This window comes from Entelurus aequoreus, linkage group LG10, assembly GCF_033978785.1.
Source record: "Entelurus aequoreus isolate RoL-2023_Sb linkage group LG10, RoL_Eaeq_v1.1, whole genome shotgun sequence".
Lineage (NCBI taxonomy): Eukaryota > Metazoa > Chordata > Actinopteri > Syngnathiformes > Syngnathidae > Entelurus > Entelurus aequoreus.
The window spans coordinates 47,148,315-47,163,667 of NC_084740.1; the positions used below are offsets into that span (position 1 = coordinate 47,148,315).

The 15,353-nt window shown below is 42.8% G+C and overlaps 1 protein-coding gene across 1 annotated transcript; it reads left to right on the forward strand.

Moving 5' to 3' along the window:
• Positions 1 to 587: 587 nt before the first annotated feature.
• On the forward strand, positions 588 to 4,215 carry LOC133658694 (uncharacterized). Its single transcript, XM_062061012.1, has 2 exons — positions 588 to 3,597; positions 3,699 to 4,215. The coding sequence occupies exon 1, from the start codon at positions 954 to 956 to the stop codon at positions 3,588 to 3,590; it is 2,637 nt and encodes an 878-aa protein (XP_061916996.1). The 5' UTR covers positions 588 to 953; the 3' UTR covers positions 3,591 to 3,597; positions 3,699 to 4,215.
• The last annotated feature ends 11,138 nt before the right edge of the window (positions 4,216 to 15,353 follow it).

Genomic DNA, 15,353 nt, shown 5'->3' on the forward strand with positions numbered 1-15,353 from the left:
TTTTAGGCGTACCGTTACGGAGCGGATAAAAGCGCCAATTTTTTTACAGGCCTTCTTTATGACCTACTGAAGGATTTTAGAAGGGTACTCAAACTTAAATATTGAAAATACCCATATAGTGCACAAAATTGTTTAAAAAATGTTATTCCGGAGTCATAAAAGGTATATTGCTGATAAATTGTTGTTTTTTTCCACTTAGGAAGGTAAATTTGCTTTTAATTGGGTCCAGTGATGGATAAACATTCAAAATGATGTCTAAAATGCATTACCAAGGCACCTGGTACAGGTACATCCTCCATAAAGTCCTGTACAGTATAGGCGGAATTAAGAAAAAAGCTGAAAAAATGTCATGTTCTGCATGTAGTGTGGGTAAAGACATTCTCTATTCATTTTGTAATTAGAATTAATCATGAAGTTGTTCATAATCGCAACTACTGTTTCAATATACATTCACAACACCAGATGGCGATATATAAACTAGCCTGCATGATCACAATAAGTTCACAGTCGGTGCACTTGACAACCTTGACCACAACCCAAGTTCGACTACTTCTGTAAGTTCCTTTCATGGGACTGGAATTAGCCTCTTTCAGTTGCCAACAAAGAGTGAACCAGGTGTAAGTAGGCCACCAATCAAAATCCCACCGACTGAAAATAAAAAACATACTCTTCCTGAGAGTTACACATGTATCCCAGCTGTAGCTTTGAAAAACAGTTCTGTTTGTGTGCCAGAGTGTAAGGTACAAAGAGTTACAGGCTTATTGGATAGTGCAATAGCAGAGGAAAAGAGTTGGGTCAAACAAGCACTGCCACTTCTAGAGAAGAAAGAATTGACTTCTGAAGATGCAATTGCATGGGCTGCCTATCATGCTTCCAATCAACCTTCAGTGGAAGACCCCCCAGCAAGATGTGCACTCCTTCCTCTGTTCTATGAGAAATCTGCCACAGCAGCCATGATTAAGCATGGCATGGATGTTCAGAGACAGGCTGTTCAATTTCTCAATCCAGGACAGATCCCTGTCACTGCATTTGATCAGCCTCTGTTTGCTCTGGCTAAGCTTGTACAATGGAAATGGCCGAACACCCATGGTGAAAGAGTTCATGTAGTTATGCTGGGAGGATTACACACAGAGATGGCTCTCTGGAATACACTTGGCGATCTCCTAGAGGGCTCTGGTTGGACGACAGCACTGATTGAAGCAGAAGTGGCATCAAGTGGCATGGCTGAGTCGTTTCTGAAAGCAGCACACCTAACACGAACCAGGCATGCACACCAGGTCACTGTCTTGACACTGCACAATCTACAACAGGAGGCTTTCAGGGTTAGTGCAGGCCCCAAAGATGAAGAGTCCTTCATGGCTTGGAGAAACAACATGCTGAAGAAGAGTCCGACGTTCATGTTCTGGGATCTGATCATGAGATATGAAACCCTCATTCTCATCTTCATAAGGGCACACAGAGAGCAGAATTTCCTACTGTATGTAGAAGTGCTTGAAGAACTGGCCCCTCTATTCTTTGCCTTGGACCATGTGAACTATTCAAGATGGTTGCCTGTCCATATCAGGGACATGAAGTCTTTGCCCGACTCTATCAAGGACGAGTTTGAGAAGAATTCTCACTGGGTTCTTTCAAAGACATCTAACAGGTTTTCTGCAATCCCACTGGACCAAGCTCATGAACAAGAGAACAAGAATGTGAAAGGTTCAGGTGGTGCGGTTGGCCTCACAGAAAATCCAACTGCCTTCAGAAGATGGATGCTCACAGGCCCAGAAATGGCAAGATTGATAAAGGAATTTGAAGAGGAATATCTCCAAGATGACAAAGAGAGCTTCCAGCACCATGAGCAGGGTCTTGGCACACAGAAGACATTCCAGAGACAGGTCAACAGTCTGTCAGATACCATAAGGCGTATGGGAAACCCTTTCCTGGATGTCTTCGAGGAACTTGTGACTCTTGATAGTCGCAACTGCGCAGATAAATTAGTCGCAAATACCATGCTCATCCTGGAGGACACAGGGAAGAGACAATATCAGGAGTTTGTCAAGAAGGTGCTTGATGAACGCACACAATCTATCCATGATCCGATTAAAAGGAATTCCTTGGCAGTCTTCAGGCAACCTAGACGCAAGACAATGTCTAAAGATGGGAAAAAGATTAAAGTGCTTCAGAACAACGTGGCACTCTTTGGCCAGCTATATGTAGCTATGCAGAGCCGTGAGAGTAATTTGGATGAATTCTTTACACATGAGGTGCAGTCCTTCCCTCCATCTCTCTCAGACTTTGGAAAACTTCATCTGACAGGCACCAAATCAGACCTGCTACAATGTCTTGAGCAGCCAGCACAATCAGAGCCACCCTCAACCTATGACTTCAAAGTCCTAGATGGGGCAGTAATTGTCCACTGCCTGCCCACTATTAGAGTGAGCACGTTTGATGCTTATGCAAATGAGGTTTTCATCCCCTACCTGCAGAAGCAGCTGCAGGATGCAAAACGATTGGATGTTGTATGGGACACGTACATCCCTGACAGCTTGAAGGAGTCCACCCGAGAAAAAAGAGGACGTGGTGTTCGCAGGAAAGTGTCAGGCCCGACAAAGTTGCCAGGCAACTGGATGGACTTTCTTCGCGACCCAATCAACAAGAAGGAGTTGTTTGATTTCTTGACATCCAAGATCCAAGAGTTCAGCTGGCCACCAACCAAAGCTGTGTATGTCACATCGGGGCAAGCGGTGTCAGGACAAGCTTTTGGTTCCACTAGCATGATGGACTGTTGCAACCATGAGGAGGCAGACACAAGGATAGTGGTCCATCTACAATGCGCATTGAAGGAGGGAGCAAAGACAGTTCTTGTGCGAACTGTGGACACTGATGTCATCGTGATCCTTGCTGGTTTATTTTATGATTTGGTGGTGCTTCAACCATTGACTGACATCTGGGTGGCTTTTGGCATGGGAAAAAGGTTCAGATATTACCACATAAACCACATCTGCAAAAGCCTGGGGGAACCCAAATCACAAGGTCTGCTTATGTTCCACGCATATTCAGGTTGTGACACAACATCTGCATTTAACGGAAAAGGCAAGAAGTCAGCTTGGAGGGCCTGGCAAGCCTATGATGCTGCTACAGAAACATTTATGTATCTGGCAAAGCATCCATTCCAGGAACTAAAAGTTGACTCTGAGCATTTCCAGACACTTGAGAGGCTGACTGTGATCCTGTACAACAGATCCAGTCCTTTGAACTCCATCAGTCAAACAAGGAAGGAACTCTTCTGTCAAGACAGTCGGCCGATGGAGAGATTACCTCCCACGCAGGATGCCCTACTCCAGCATGTAAAACGGGCTGTGTTTCAGGCAGGAATCTGGGCAACCAGCACAGACACACAGCAAGTGATTCCTTCTCCAAAGGACTTTGGATGGACCAAGGACGAAACAGGGTCATGGGTTCCAGTTTGGATAACCATTCCCGAGGTCTCCATTGCCTGCAGAGAGCTGATAAAATGCTCATGTAAAGGTGACTGTTCCAGCTGTAAATGCAGCAATGCTAATATTGACTGTTCTCCACTTTGCAAATGCAACTGCTGCAAATAGACACCAGGTACAGTTATGCACACCAATACACCAAGTTTCCACATTATGATGCATGTCAATTTGTTTAAATTGTGACAACAATTGTTTTCTTGCCTGTTTCACGTGCAGATTACTTCATAGTGTAGTAAGAAGAGTCATCCAGGCCATTGGTCCTCAGCCCCCATGCTGATCATGTGCACCAGCTGACTTGCCCCTTTAATTTATTTTTGGCCTCAATCAGAGTTCTAACATTATAATTGCATTAAAGGTTTTATGGATAATACTTCATGTGCTGGGTCTTGAATCATCATCTGAAAATGATACTTTTTGCTATTTCCGTCCATAATGAGGCCTTATTTGAAAGCCAAATGGTTCATAATGGAATCAAATATTGGCATTCTGGCTGTTCTGGGATGTGAAGACACTACCTGTAGACACCCTGTGCAAGTATGATGTAAAAACTAGCAGCAGGAGGACACATGACAAGAATTAGTCCTTTTTTAGTATAGGCGTTTTTTGCAGTTATTGATCAAAATAACTTATGTGCACTATAAAGGTATTTTCAATATTTAAGTTTGAGTACCCTTCTAAAATCCTTCAGTAGGTCATAAAGAAGGCCCATAAAAAATTTGGCGCTTTTATCCGCTCCGTAACGGTAATGTCACTAAGCCACCAGACTATGATGGCAGGGTTCCATATTCAGGGAAGAGTGGGTGTTGTGAGTCGGAAATTATTTTCTGAGCTTTTTTCCTAACTGCCTGCTCATAGATGCTCTGTTTAGGCTTATATTCTTTCCTCCCTTTCGATTTTCATTGCCGTTTTATGCATGCCGGCCAGTTTGGTTTTTAGCTTAACGGTTAGGTTGCCAAACCATGAGGTGATCCCGTATCTAATGATGCTCTCTACAATGGCACGGTAGAAAATCATCATGATGTGGCTGCTTACGCCGTACAATCTTAATCTTCGCAAAAAATATAGCCTCTGTTGCAGTCTATTGCACAGTTTGTCAATATGTGTCTTCCAGCAGAGAAGATTATCAATATGAACCCCTAAATATTTATATGAGGATACCTGTGTGATTTCCTGATTTTTGATGACCACTGGCTCATGGTCAGTCACTTTCCTCGGATCCAAAACCATTTCCTGTGTCTTGGTCACATTTAGAATAAGATGGTTGGTATCACACCACCTAATAAATAGGTCTATCTCGTCTTGGTACACAGAGGGGTCCGTATCCTTGTGTTGAAGGCTTAGGAGCACGGTATCGTCCGCAAATTTCACCATATAATTGTTTGGGTGCACAGTCCTACAATCATTGGTGTACAATGTAAACAGTGTTGGTGATACAACGCAACCCTGTGGGACGCCTGTGTTGCAGTGTTTGGTGTCTGACAGTGTTCTGTTGACCTTCACTTGCTGTGTTCTGTTTGTTAAAAAAGAGTGGAACCATTTGATCAAGGTGGATTTTACACCCATGTCTTTGAGCTTCTCCACCCATGTCTTTGAGCTTTTTGTATTTTTAATTCCAGCTGACTGACGTAACTATGACATGTTTAGTTTAGTTTAGTTTAGTTTATTAAGGATCCCCATTAGTCTACACCGCAGTGGAGACTATTCTTCCTGGGGTCCAGGCAAAAACATCACACAATCACAAAACAAAAGATTAAAATGCAGTACAACATGATCAAATAATAAAATGTTGTAATACAAAAATAGCAACAACAAAGAACCAAAAAAAAAATAATAACTTCGAGTTTACATAATATTGTTCATAACAAAGATAAAAAGAGCAATATAAAAATAGATATATATATATTTTTGCAAAAAAAAAAATAAAACAAAGAACCAATGGCCTAAAATATATACATTAGTGTACCAAAGACAAACAATAAGTGACGAAAAAAGTTCCCTCCACCATTTTCTACTGCTTGTCCCATAATCAATAAAATAGTTAATAAAAACAGTCATGACATTAGGTACAATCTAGAATAATCTCTTTCCGCAATACTTCTCCTCTTAGTCTATTCTTAAAACCCACTCTGCTGGTGATTGATACCAAATATTGTGGAAGTCGATTCCAGTAAGTGATTGCCCTATACATTACAGTCTTTTTCAAAACATCACTTTTGGGTTTAAGACGGGTGAAAGCACCTCTTAGGGCTAACCTGGTACCATAGTTGTGTCTTTCACTAGCAAGCAACAGCTGAGAATACAGATATGAAGGTTTATGGTATGTATAGATTGTTTTTAAAAATAGAATCAAACTACACGCTAGTCTTTCACCAACTCTCATCCATAAACATTCATTATGCATGATCTCAACGCCGGTCCTAAATGAGCAATGGAGAGCTAGTCTGGCAGCTCTGTTTTGGGTAAGCTGGATTTTATTGAGTTCTTGTTTAGATGCATTGGACCAAATTGCTGGGCAGTAGTCAATATGTGACAATACAAGGGATTGTATAACTTGTTTCGTAGTTGTGTTAGTTAAAAAATAGGCACTTCTTCTTATGATTGAGATGCTTCTGCTCATTTTTTTTACAATGTTATTAATGTGAGTGGCCCAAGATAGTCTTTCATCTATTGTAACTCCCAGCAACCTGGCTTCTTTAACTTGTTCAATATGAACTCCGTTCAAAGAAACATTCAATATGCGTTCTTTTCTATGAGCATGTTTTGAGCAAATAACAAGACATTTTGTTTTGGAAATATTAAGTTTCATCTTATTTTCTGTAACCCATTTAGAAATCTGCATAACCTTGTCTTGTAGTATACTGCTCAGGTCTGTGCAATTATCAGCATAAGCATATATTGTTGTGTCATCTGCGTAAATTGCACAGCAACCATTCTTTAAAATACATGACATATCATTTACAAATATTGAGTATAATAAAGGTCCCAGGCAACTTCCCTGGGGAATACCACAATATAATGTTTTAATATTTGAAAGGGTTCCATTGAACATGACACATTGCTGTCTGTTGACTAGGTAGCTTTTCATCCAGTTAATCGCTGAGAGTTTAAAACCATAAGCAGACAGTTTTATAAGTAGTAGTTTGTGGTCAATAATATCAAAAGCAGCACTAAAATCTAATAGCACTGTGCCAACTAATAATTTACCGTCAATTTGTTTTTGCCAGTCATCTGTTAATTGTGTGAGAGCTGTGCATGTTGAATGGCCAGTTTTATATGCATGTTGAAAGTCTGAATTAATGTCATTTATAGAGAAATAATTTTGAATTTGCTTAAATATAATTGTTTCCATTAATTTTCCTAATACTGGTAAAATGCTAATTGGCCTACTATTCGATCCAGTGAATGCTTCTTTCCTATTTTTTGGTAGAGGAGTTACTCTAGCAACCTTCCATATTTGAGGATAGATTCCTTCTTTAAAACTTAAGTTAAAAATATAACATATCGGACTGGCTATTATTCCAGCTGACAATTTTAAAAGTCTACTATCTAGATTATCATGACCACAAGGTTTGTCAGATTTCAACTCAGACAATAGATTTTCAATTTCCAATACATTAGTGACTGAGAATTCAAATTTACATTTTTTGTCCTGCATGATATCATTTTTAATAAGTGACTCAGATAGAATACAATTTACAGGCAGCATGCCATTTCTTATAGTATCAACTTTACTTATGAAATAATTGTTGAAGTAATCAGCAATTTCTTTGGGCTTGGTGAAAAAGCCTTCACCTGATTCAATAAATGCTGGTGTTTTTCCCATTTTATCTCTACCCATGATTTGATTGAGAGTACTCCAAAGTTGTTTTCCATCATGTTTAATTTCTTCAATTCTAGATTGGTAGTACACCCTTTTTTTCTGTTTATTTAATTTGGTGACTTTGTTTCTTAAAGAGCGATATGCTAGCCAGTCCTCTGAGCTACCTGAATCTACTGCAACTCTTTTCCGTATATCTCTATCTTTCATCAAGTTTCTCAGGTCAGAGTCAAGCCAAGGGGCTTTGACAGATCTGACGGTGAGCTTCTTGATGGGTGCATGCTTATCACAGACAGAAGAAAATGACTTAATGAATTCATGCAGAGCTGCTTCAGTATGCTTTGACTCAAATACACTGTCCCACTGTATGTTATGTACATCTTCAATAAAGGCATTATCACATAAATGTTTGTGGAGTCTCTTATACATAATTGTAGGTCCAACTTTGGGGACTTTCACTTTTCTTGCTATAGCAATCATGTTATGATCACTAAATCCAATTGGCACAGAAACAACCTTTGAGCATTTATCTACTGAATTAGTAAAAAGATGATCTATGCAAGTTGAAGACAATACGCCTGAATTGTTCATATTTATTCTGGTTGGTAGATTTATCATTTGAGTTAGGTTACATACAGTGGCAGTGTCATTAAGCTTTCTTTTCATAGGGCAGTTTTTTGAGAGCCAGTCAATATTTAAGTCTCCTAAGAAATAAATTTCTCTGTCTGTGTCAGAAACATTCTGAAGCATTGCACACATTTTTTCAAGATATGCTGCATCAGAGGAAGGTGGTCTATAGCAGCAGCAGATTAGTAATGGCTTTAGATGTGGCAAGTGAACCTGGATCCAGATTGCTTCTACATCTGTCAAGTCCAGATCTCCTCTTTGCTTTATTGGAATGTGGCCTTGTACATAAAAGGCTACTCCTCCCCTGTGTTTGTTTCTATCAAGTCTAATTATATTGTAACCTTGTATAAATATTTCAGTATTGTCAATTGAATCATCCAAATGAGTTTCAGAAATTGCTACTATATGTAGATCATTTTCAAACATTATTTTACTCAACTCAATTACCTTATTTTTCAGACTACAGATGTTCAAGTGGGCAATTCTGAGTCCTTTTTTGGGAAGTTTGATAGACATTTAAAGTTAATAAGGATTTACAGAATAGATGTCAACTCTAAAAACACAAAAAAACATATAGATCAGCAAACCACAGACTATGCAAATTTATCCAAATCATTTAAGCTCCTGACCATTAGCACTTGTGCCTGCTCAGGTGCACCATTTAGCTTTATGTAGACTTTGCAGTTGGACGACCATGTTGCTTGTATTTTTCACTCTTTGCGTAGGTACCGAGCTCTTTTAGCAATATCAGCATTGCTCTTGGTTAAATGTTCATTGAGATAAACATTTGATCCCTTGAGCATCCTACTTTGTTGCAAAAGATTGATTTTGAATTTTCTATTTGCAAACCTCATAATGATGGTTGCCGGTTTGCTTTTATCTTTCTGAGGGAAACGGTGACAAGCTTCTATATTCTCCTTATTTATGCTAATTCCCTTTTCTTGGAGAAACTTCACCACCTGCCGCTCCACTGAGTCCAATTCTTGGTCCCTGGGCACTGATCCCTGGACCTCGGACCTCACTGCAGCAGCAAATGACGCAGGTCGCGTTGGCAGACCAGTAACAATGACATCATTCATTCTAGTATATTGTTCTAAATCAGATAATCTACTTTTCAGTTGCACAATCATATTGTCTTTCTCTTCATTTTGCTTCTTCAGTTCCTTAATATCTTTCATCATGCCCATCAAAGTGTCTTGCTTACTTGTCATTGCTTCCATTTGGTGTGCCATAAACTCCACTGATTTCCGTAGCTCCTCATTGGATCTCTTTAGTTCTTCCATGTCTCTTTTGGTGGCCATTGTTAATGATAGCTGCTAGGCCTCTGTTGAAGCCTGGAGCCGGCCTGATGATGGCTGCTGGGCGATGGCTGAAGCCTGGAGCCGGCTTGATGATAGCTGCTGGGCGATGGCTGAAGCCTGGAGCCGGCTTGATGATAGCTGCTGGGCCTCTAGTGAAGCCTGGAGCCGGCCTGATGATGGCTGCTGGGCGATGGCTGAAGCCTGGAGCCGGCTTGATGATAGCTGCTGGGCCTCTGCTGAAGCCTGGAGCCGGCCTGATGATAGCTGCTGGGCCTCTGCTGAAGACTGGAGCCGGCTTGATGATAGCTGCTGGGTCTCTGCTGAAGCCTGGAGCCGGCTTGATGAGAGCTGCTGGGCCTCTGCTGAAGCCTGGAGCCGGCCTAATCTGGTGGAACAGGCTGGAGCTGCTGGAGGCGTAGAAGCTGCTGGTATCCTGGGCCTGGTGGTGTTAGCAGATCTAGATGCTGCTCTCTAGTGCAAATGCATACAACAGCTGGCCTGTCCTGATGGTTGTAGCTGCTGCTGCTGCTACTGAGGCCCTGGCCTGGTTGTGCTGTCACATTGAGTTCAGCTGCCGCTGCTACACATTAAAATCAGCTTTGAATAATGACAAATAAGGAAGCAACAACACACAAAAGTGTGATGTGTGTGTTATTGACAAGAAGATGACATAACTGCATTTCACCTTGCACTGCACACATAGTTGACTTCTTTAAGACTTCAAATAAACAGCTGTTGATAAAAGACTTCCCTGCTCTGAGATGTTACAGAACATCATGTTGGAGGTGTTCCACCTCTTGTGCTAATAGGAATGCTATTTAAAATACCTTTTTTACTCTTTTTTATTTCCACAAATGACATGTAGTACTAATAAGAGTACCGATAAATACTGGTATCGATAAGGGGTATCGATTAGGGTATCATATCGATCATTTTTTTACGATTTATATCCCTACTGCAGATACAAGCCAGATATCTTTAAAAAATATATTAACGTTTATTTGGATTTAGTTACTTCTCTGCTGTCCAGCAATGTCTCAATCAATCTAGTTTATTAGTACTAATTAGCAAAGTTTTCTTGTCTTTCTACAGTCTTCCTTTTGACAGCCCCCTTGTGGTAAAGTTGTCCGAGTGCAAACTGAGGCAGTATTTGTGACTGATAAAACTTTCAGCAAATCAAAATGTAAGAAATTGTACCGGAAAGTCCATTCATTTGAAGACGGCCAAAAAAAAAACTCAATCAGAATCAGAAATACTTTACTAATCTCAGAGGGGAAATTAAGATTTTCAGCACAATCCCATTCAAGAGCAGACAAACATTACAGGGAGACAGAACAGGATCAAACTTTACAGGGAGACAGAACAGGATCGCTGACGGGTCTGCCAACTTCCGGCGCCCCTTACAAAAAAGGTGAGAAACAGGTAAATGCTGGGGGGGAAGGGGGAGAAGAAGAAAAATCAGTCTCAGCCTGGGCCCCTGGAGAGGGGGTCCAGACTGAGGCCAAAGAGAAAAACAAACTCATAGCCATGGCACACAGAAACATGTGAGTAAGAGGGAAACATCAAAGAACACAAAGGACATTAAAGACCTACTGAAATGATTTTTTAAATTTAAACGGGGATAGCAGATCCATTCTATGTGTCATACTTGATCATTTCGCGATATTGCCATATTTTTGCTGAAAGGATTTAGTATAGAACAACGACGTTAAATTTCGCAACTTTTGGTCTCTGATAAAAATCTGATAAAAAAAAAGCCTTGCCCCTACCGGAAGTAGCGTGACGTAGTCAGTTGTTCACCTCCTCATATTTTCCTATTGTTTTCAACGCAGCTAGAACGATTCGGACCGAGAAAGCGACGATTACCCCATTAATTTGAGCGAGGATGAAAGATTCGTGGATGAGGATCGTTAAGAGTGACGGACTAGAATGCAGTGAAAGACATATATTTTTTCGCTCTGATCGTAACTTAGGTACAAGCTTGCTCATTGATTCCACACTCTCTCCTTATTCTATTGTGGATCACGGATTTGTATTTTAAACCACCTCGGATACTATATCCTCTTGAAAATGAGAGTCCAGAACGCGAAATGGACATTCACAGTGACTTTTATCTCCACGACAATACATCGACGAAGCTCTTTAGCTACTGAGCTAACGTGATAGCTTCTGGCTCAAATGCAGATAGAAACAAAATAAATAAATCCCTGACTGGAAGGATAGACAGGAGATCAACAATACTATTAAACCATGGACATGTAAATACACGGTTAATAATTCTCAGCCTGGCAAAGCTTAACAATGCTGTTGCTAACGACGCTGAAGCTAACTTAGCAACCGGACCTCACAGAGCTATGATGAAAAACATTAGCGCTCCACCTACGCCAGCCAGCCCTCATCTCCTCATCAACACCCGTGCTCACCTGCGTTCCAGCGATCGACGGCGCGACAAAGGACTTCACCCGATCACAGATGCGGTTGGCGGCTAGCATCGGCTAGCGTCGGCTAGCGCGTCTGCTATCCAAGTAAGTCCTCCTTGTTATGTTGCTACAGCCAGCCGCTAATACACCGATCCCACCTACAGCTTTCTTCTTTGCAATCTCCATTGTTCATTAAACAAATTGCAAAAGATTCACCAACGCAGATGTCCAGAATACTGTGGAATTTTGAAATGAAAACAGAGCTTTTTGTATTGGCCTCAATGGGGAGCCATACCTCTGTTCTACTGGCTACGTCACGCGCATACGTCATATCCAAATGAGTTTTCAACCGGAAGTTTAGCGGGAAATTTAAAATGTCACTTTATAAGTTAACCCGGCCGTATTGGCATGTGTTGCAATGTTAAGATTTCATCATTGATATATAAACTATCAGACTGCGTGGTCGCTAGTAGTGGCTTTCAGTAGGCCTTCAAAAGAGCAGTCACTTCTTCACACAGCCACAAAAGTAAAACAACAACAAAAAAAACATATACACTGTGGTGACCTCTGTGGTGTTCCACGCCATCGTCTGCTGGGGTGGGGGGAGCATGGCCAGAGACAGAAGCAGACCCAACAAAGCAACCAAGAGAGCCGACTCCACCCTCGGCCGCCCACCAACTCTCGGCCAGTGTCCAGTCCGCATGGATGAGCTAGGATACGTCCAAGGAGACCGTGGTGTCCGATACCTGCTCATTCAGCCAAGACACTGTGAAGCTTGTCCAGCCCGGCTCTCAGCACCAGCTCCAGTCCTGTCTCTTCATCCACATCTCCTCCAGTCTCTCCAAACTCTGCAGTCCTGTCTCTTCATCCACATCTCCTCCTGTCTCTCCAAACTCTGCAGTCCTGTCTCTTTATCCACATCTCCTCCAGTCTCTCTAAACTCTGCAGTCCTGTCTCTTCATCCACATCTCCTCCAGTCTCTCTAAACTCTGCAGTCCTGTCTCTTCATCCACATCTCCTCCAGTCTCTCCAAACTCTGCAGTCCTGTCTCTTTATCCACATCTCCTCCAGTCTCTCCAAACTCTGCAGTCCTGTCTCTTTATCCACATCTCCTCCAGTCTCTCTAAACTCTGCAGTCCTGTCTCTTCATGCACATCTCCTCCAGTCTCTCTAAACTCTGCAGTCCTGTCTTTTCATCCACATCTCCTCCAGTCTCTCCAAACTCTGCAGTCCTGTCTCTTCATCCACATCTCCTCCTGTCTCTCCAAAATCTGCAGTCCTGTCTCTTTATCCACATCTCCTCCAGTGTCTCTAAACTCTGCAGTCCTGTCTCTTCATCCGCATCTCCTCCAGTCTCTCTAAACTCTGCAGTCCTGTCTCTTCATCCACATCTCCTCCAGTCTCTCCAAACTCTGCAGTCCTGTCTCTTCATCCACATCTCCTCCAGTCTCTCCAAACTCTGCAGTCCTGTCTCTTCATCCACATCTCCTCCAGTCTCTCCAAACTCTGCAGTCCTGTCTCTTCATCCACATCTCCTCCAGTCTCTCTAAACTCTGCAGTCCTGTCTCTTCATCCACATCTCCTCCAGTCTCTCTAAACTCTGCAGTCCTGTCTCTTCATCCACATCTCCCCCTGTCTCTCCAAACTCTGCAGTCCTGTCTCTTTATCCACATCTCCTCCAGTGTCTCTAAACTCTGCAGTCCTGTCTCTTCATCCGCATCTCCAGTCTCTCTAAACTCTGCAGTCCTGTCTCTTCATCCACATCTCCTCCAGTCTCTCCAAACTCTGCAGTCCTGTCTCTTCATCCACATCTCCTCCAGTCTCTCCAAACTCTGCAGTCCTGTCTCTTCATCCACATCTCCTCCAGTCTCTCCAAACTCTGCAGTCCTGTCTCTTCATCCACATCTCCTCCAGTCTCTCTAAACTCTGCAGTCCTGTCTCTTCATCCACATCTCCTCCAGTCTCTCTAAACTCTGCAGTCCTGTCTCTTCATCCACATCTCCCCCTGTCTCTCCAAACTCTGCAGTCCTGTCTCTTTATCCACATCTCCTTCAGTCTCTCTAAACTCTGCAGTCCTGTCTCTTCATCCACATCTCCTCCAGTCTCTCTAAACTCTGCAGTCATGTCTCTTCATCCACATCTCCTCCTGTCTCTCCAAACTCTGCAGTCCTGTCTCTTTATCCACATCTCCTCCAGTCTCTCTAAACTCTGCAGTCCTGTCTCTTCATCCACATCTCCTCCAGTCTCTCTAAACTCTGCAGTCCTGTCTCTTTATCCACATCTCCTCCAGTCTCTCTAAACTCTGCAGTCCTGTCTCTTCATCCACATCTCCTCCAGTCTCTCTAAACTCTGCAGTCCTGTCTTTTCATCCACATCTCCTCCAGTCTCTCCAAACTCTGCAGTCCTGTCTCTTCATCCACATCTCCTCCTGTCTCTCCAAAATCTGCAGTCCTGTCTCTTTATCCACATCTCCTCCAGTGTCTCTAAACTCTGCAGTCCTGTCTCTTCATCCGCATCTCCTCCAGTCTCTCTAAACTCTGCAGTCCTGTCTCTTCATCCACATCTCCTCCAGTCTCTCCAAACTCTGCAGTCCTGTCTCTTCATCCACATCTCCTCCAGTCTCTCCAAACTCTGCAGTCCTGTCTCTTCATCCACATCTCCTCCAGTCTCTCCAAACTCTGCAGTCCTGTCTCTTCATCCACATCTCCTCCAGTCTCTCTAAACTCTGCAGTCCTGTCTCTTCATCCACATCTCCTCCAGTCTCTCTAAACTCTGCAGTCCTGTCTCTTCATCCACATCTCCCCCTGTCTCTCCAAACTCTGCAGTCCTGTCTCTTTATCCACATCTCCTCCAGTGTCTCTAAACTCTGCAGTCCTGTCTCTTCATCCGCATCTCCAGTCTCTCTAAACTCTGCAGTCCTGTCTCTTCATCCACATCTCCTCCAGTCTCTCCAAACTCTGCAGTCCTGTCTCTTCATCCACATCTCCTCCAGTCTCTCCAAACTCTGCAGTCCTGTCTCTTCATCCACATCTCCTCCAGTCTCTCCAAACTCTGCAGTCCTGTCTCTTCATCCACATCTCCTCCAGTCTCTCTAAACTCTGCAGTCCTGTCTCTTCATCCACATCTCCTCCAGTCTCTCTAAACTCTGCAGTACTGTCTCTTCATCCACATCTCCCCCTGTCTCTCCAAACTCTGCAGTCCTGTCTCTTTATCCACATCTCCTTCAGTCTCTCTAAACTCTGCAGTCCTGTCTCTTCATCCACATCTCCTCCAGTCTCTCTAAACTCTGCAGTCATGTCTCTTCATCCACATCTCCTCCTGTCTCTCCAAACTCTGCAGTCCTGTCTCTTTATCCACATCTCCTCCAGTCTCTCTAAACTCTGCAGTCCTGTCTCTTCATCCACATCTCCTCCAGTCTCTCTAAACTCTGCAGTCCTGTCTCTTCATCCACATCTCCCCCTGTCTCTCCAAACTCTGCAGTCCTGTCTCTTTATCCACATCTCCTCCAGTCTCTCTAAACTCTGCAGTCCTGTCTCTTCATCCACATCTCCTCCTGTCTCTCCAAACTCTGCAGTCATGTCTCTTCATCCACATCTCCTCCTGTCTCTCCAAACTCTGCAGTCCTGTCTCTTCATCCACATCTCCTCCAGTCTCTCTAAACTCTGCAGTCATGTCTCTTCATCCACATCTCCTCCTGTCTCTCCAA

Coding starts and splice junctions, on each gene's coding strand:
- LOC133658694 (XM_062061012.1), top strand. CDS start 954: ATGATTAAGCATGGCATGGATGTTCAGAGACAGGCTGTTCAATTTCTC.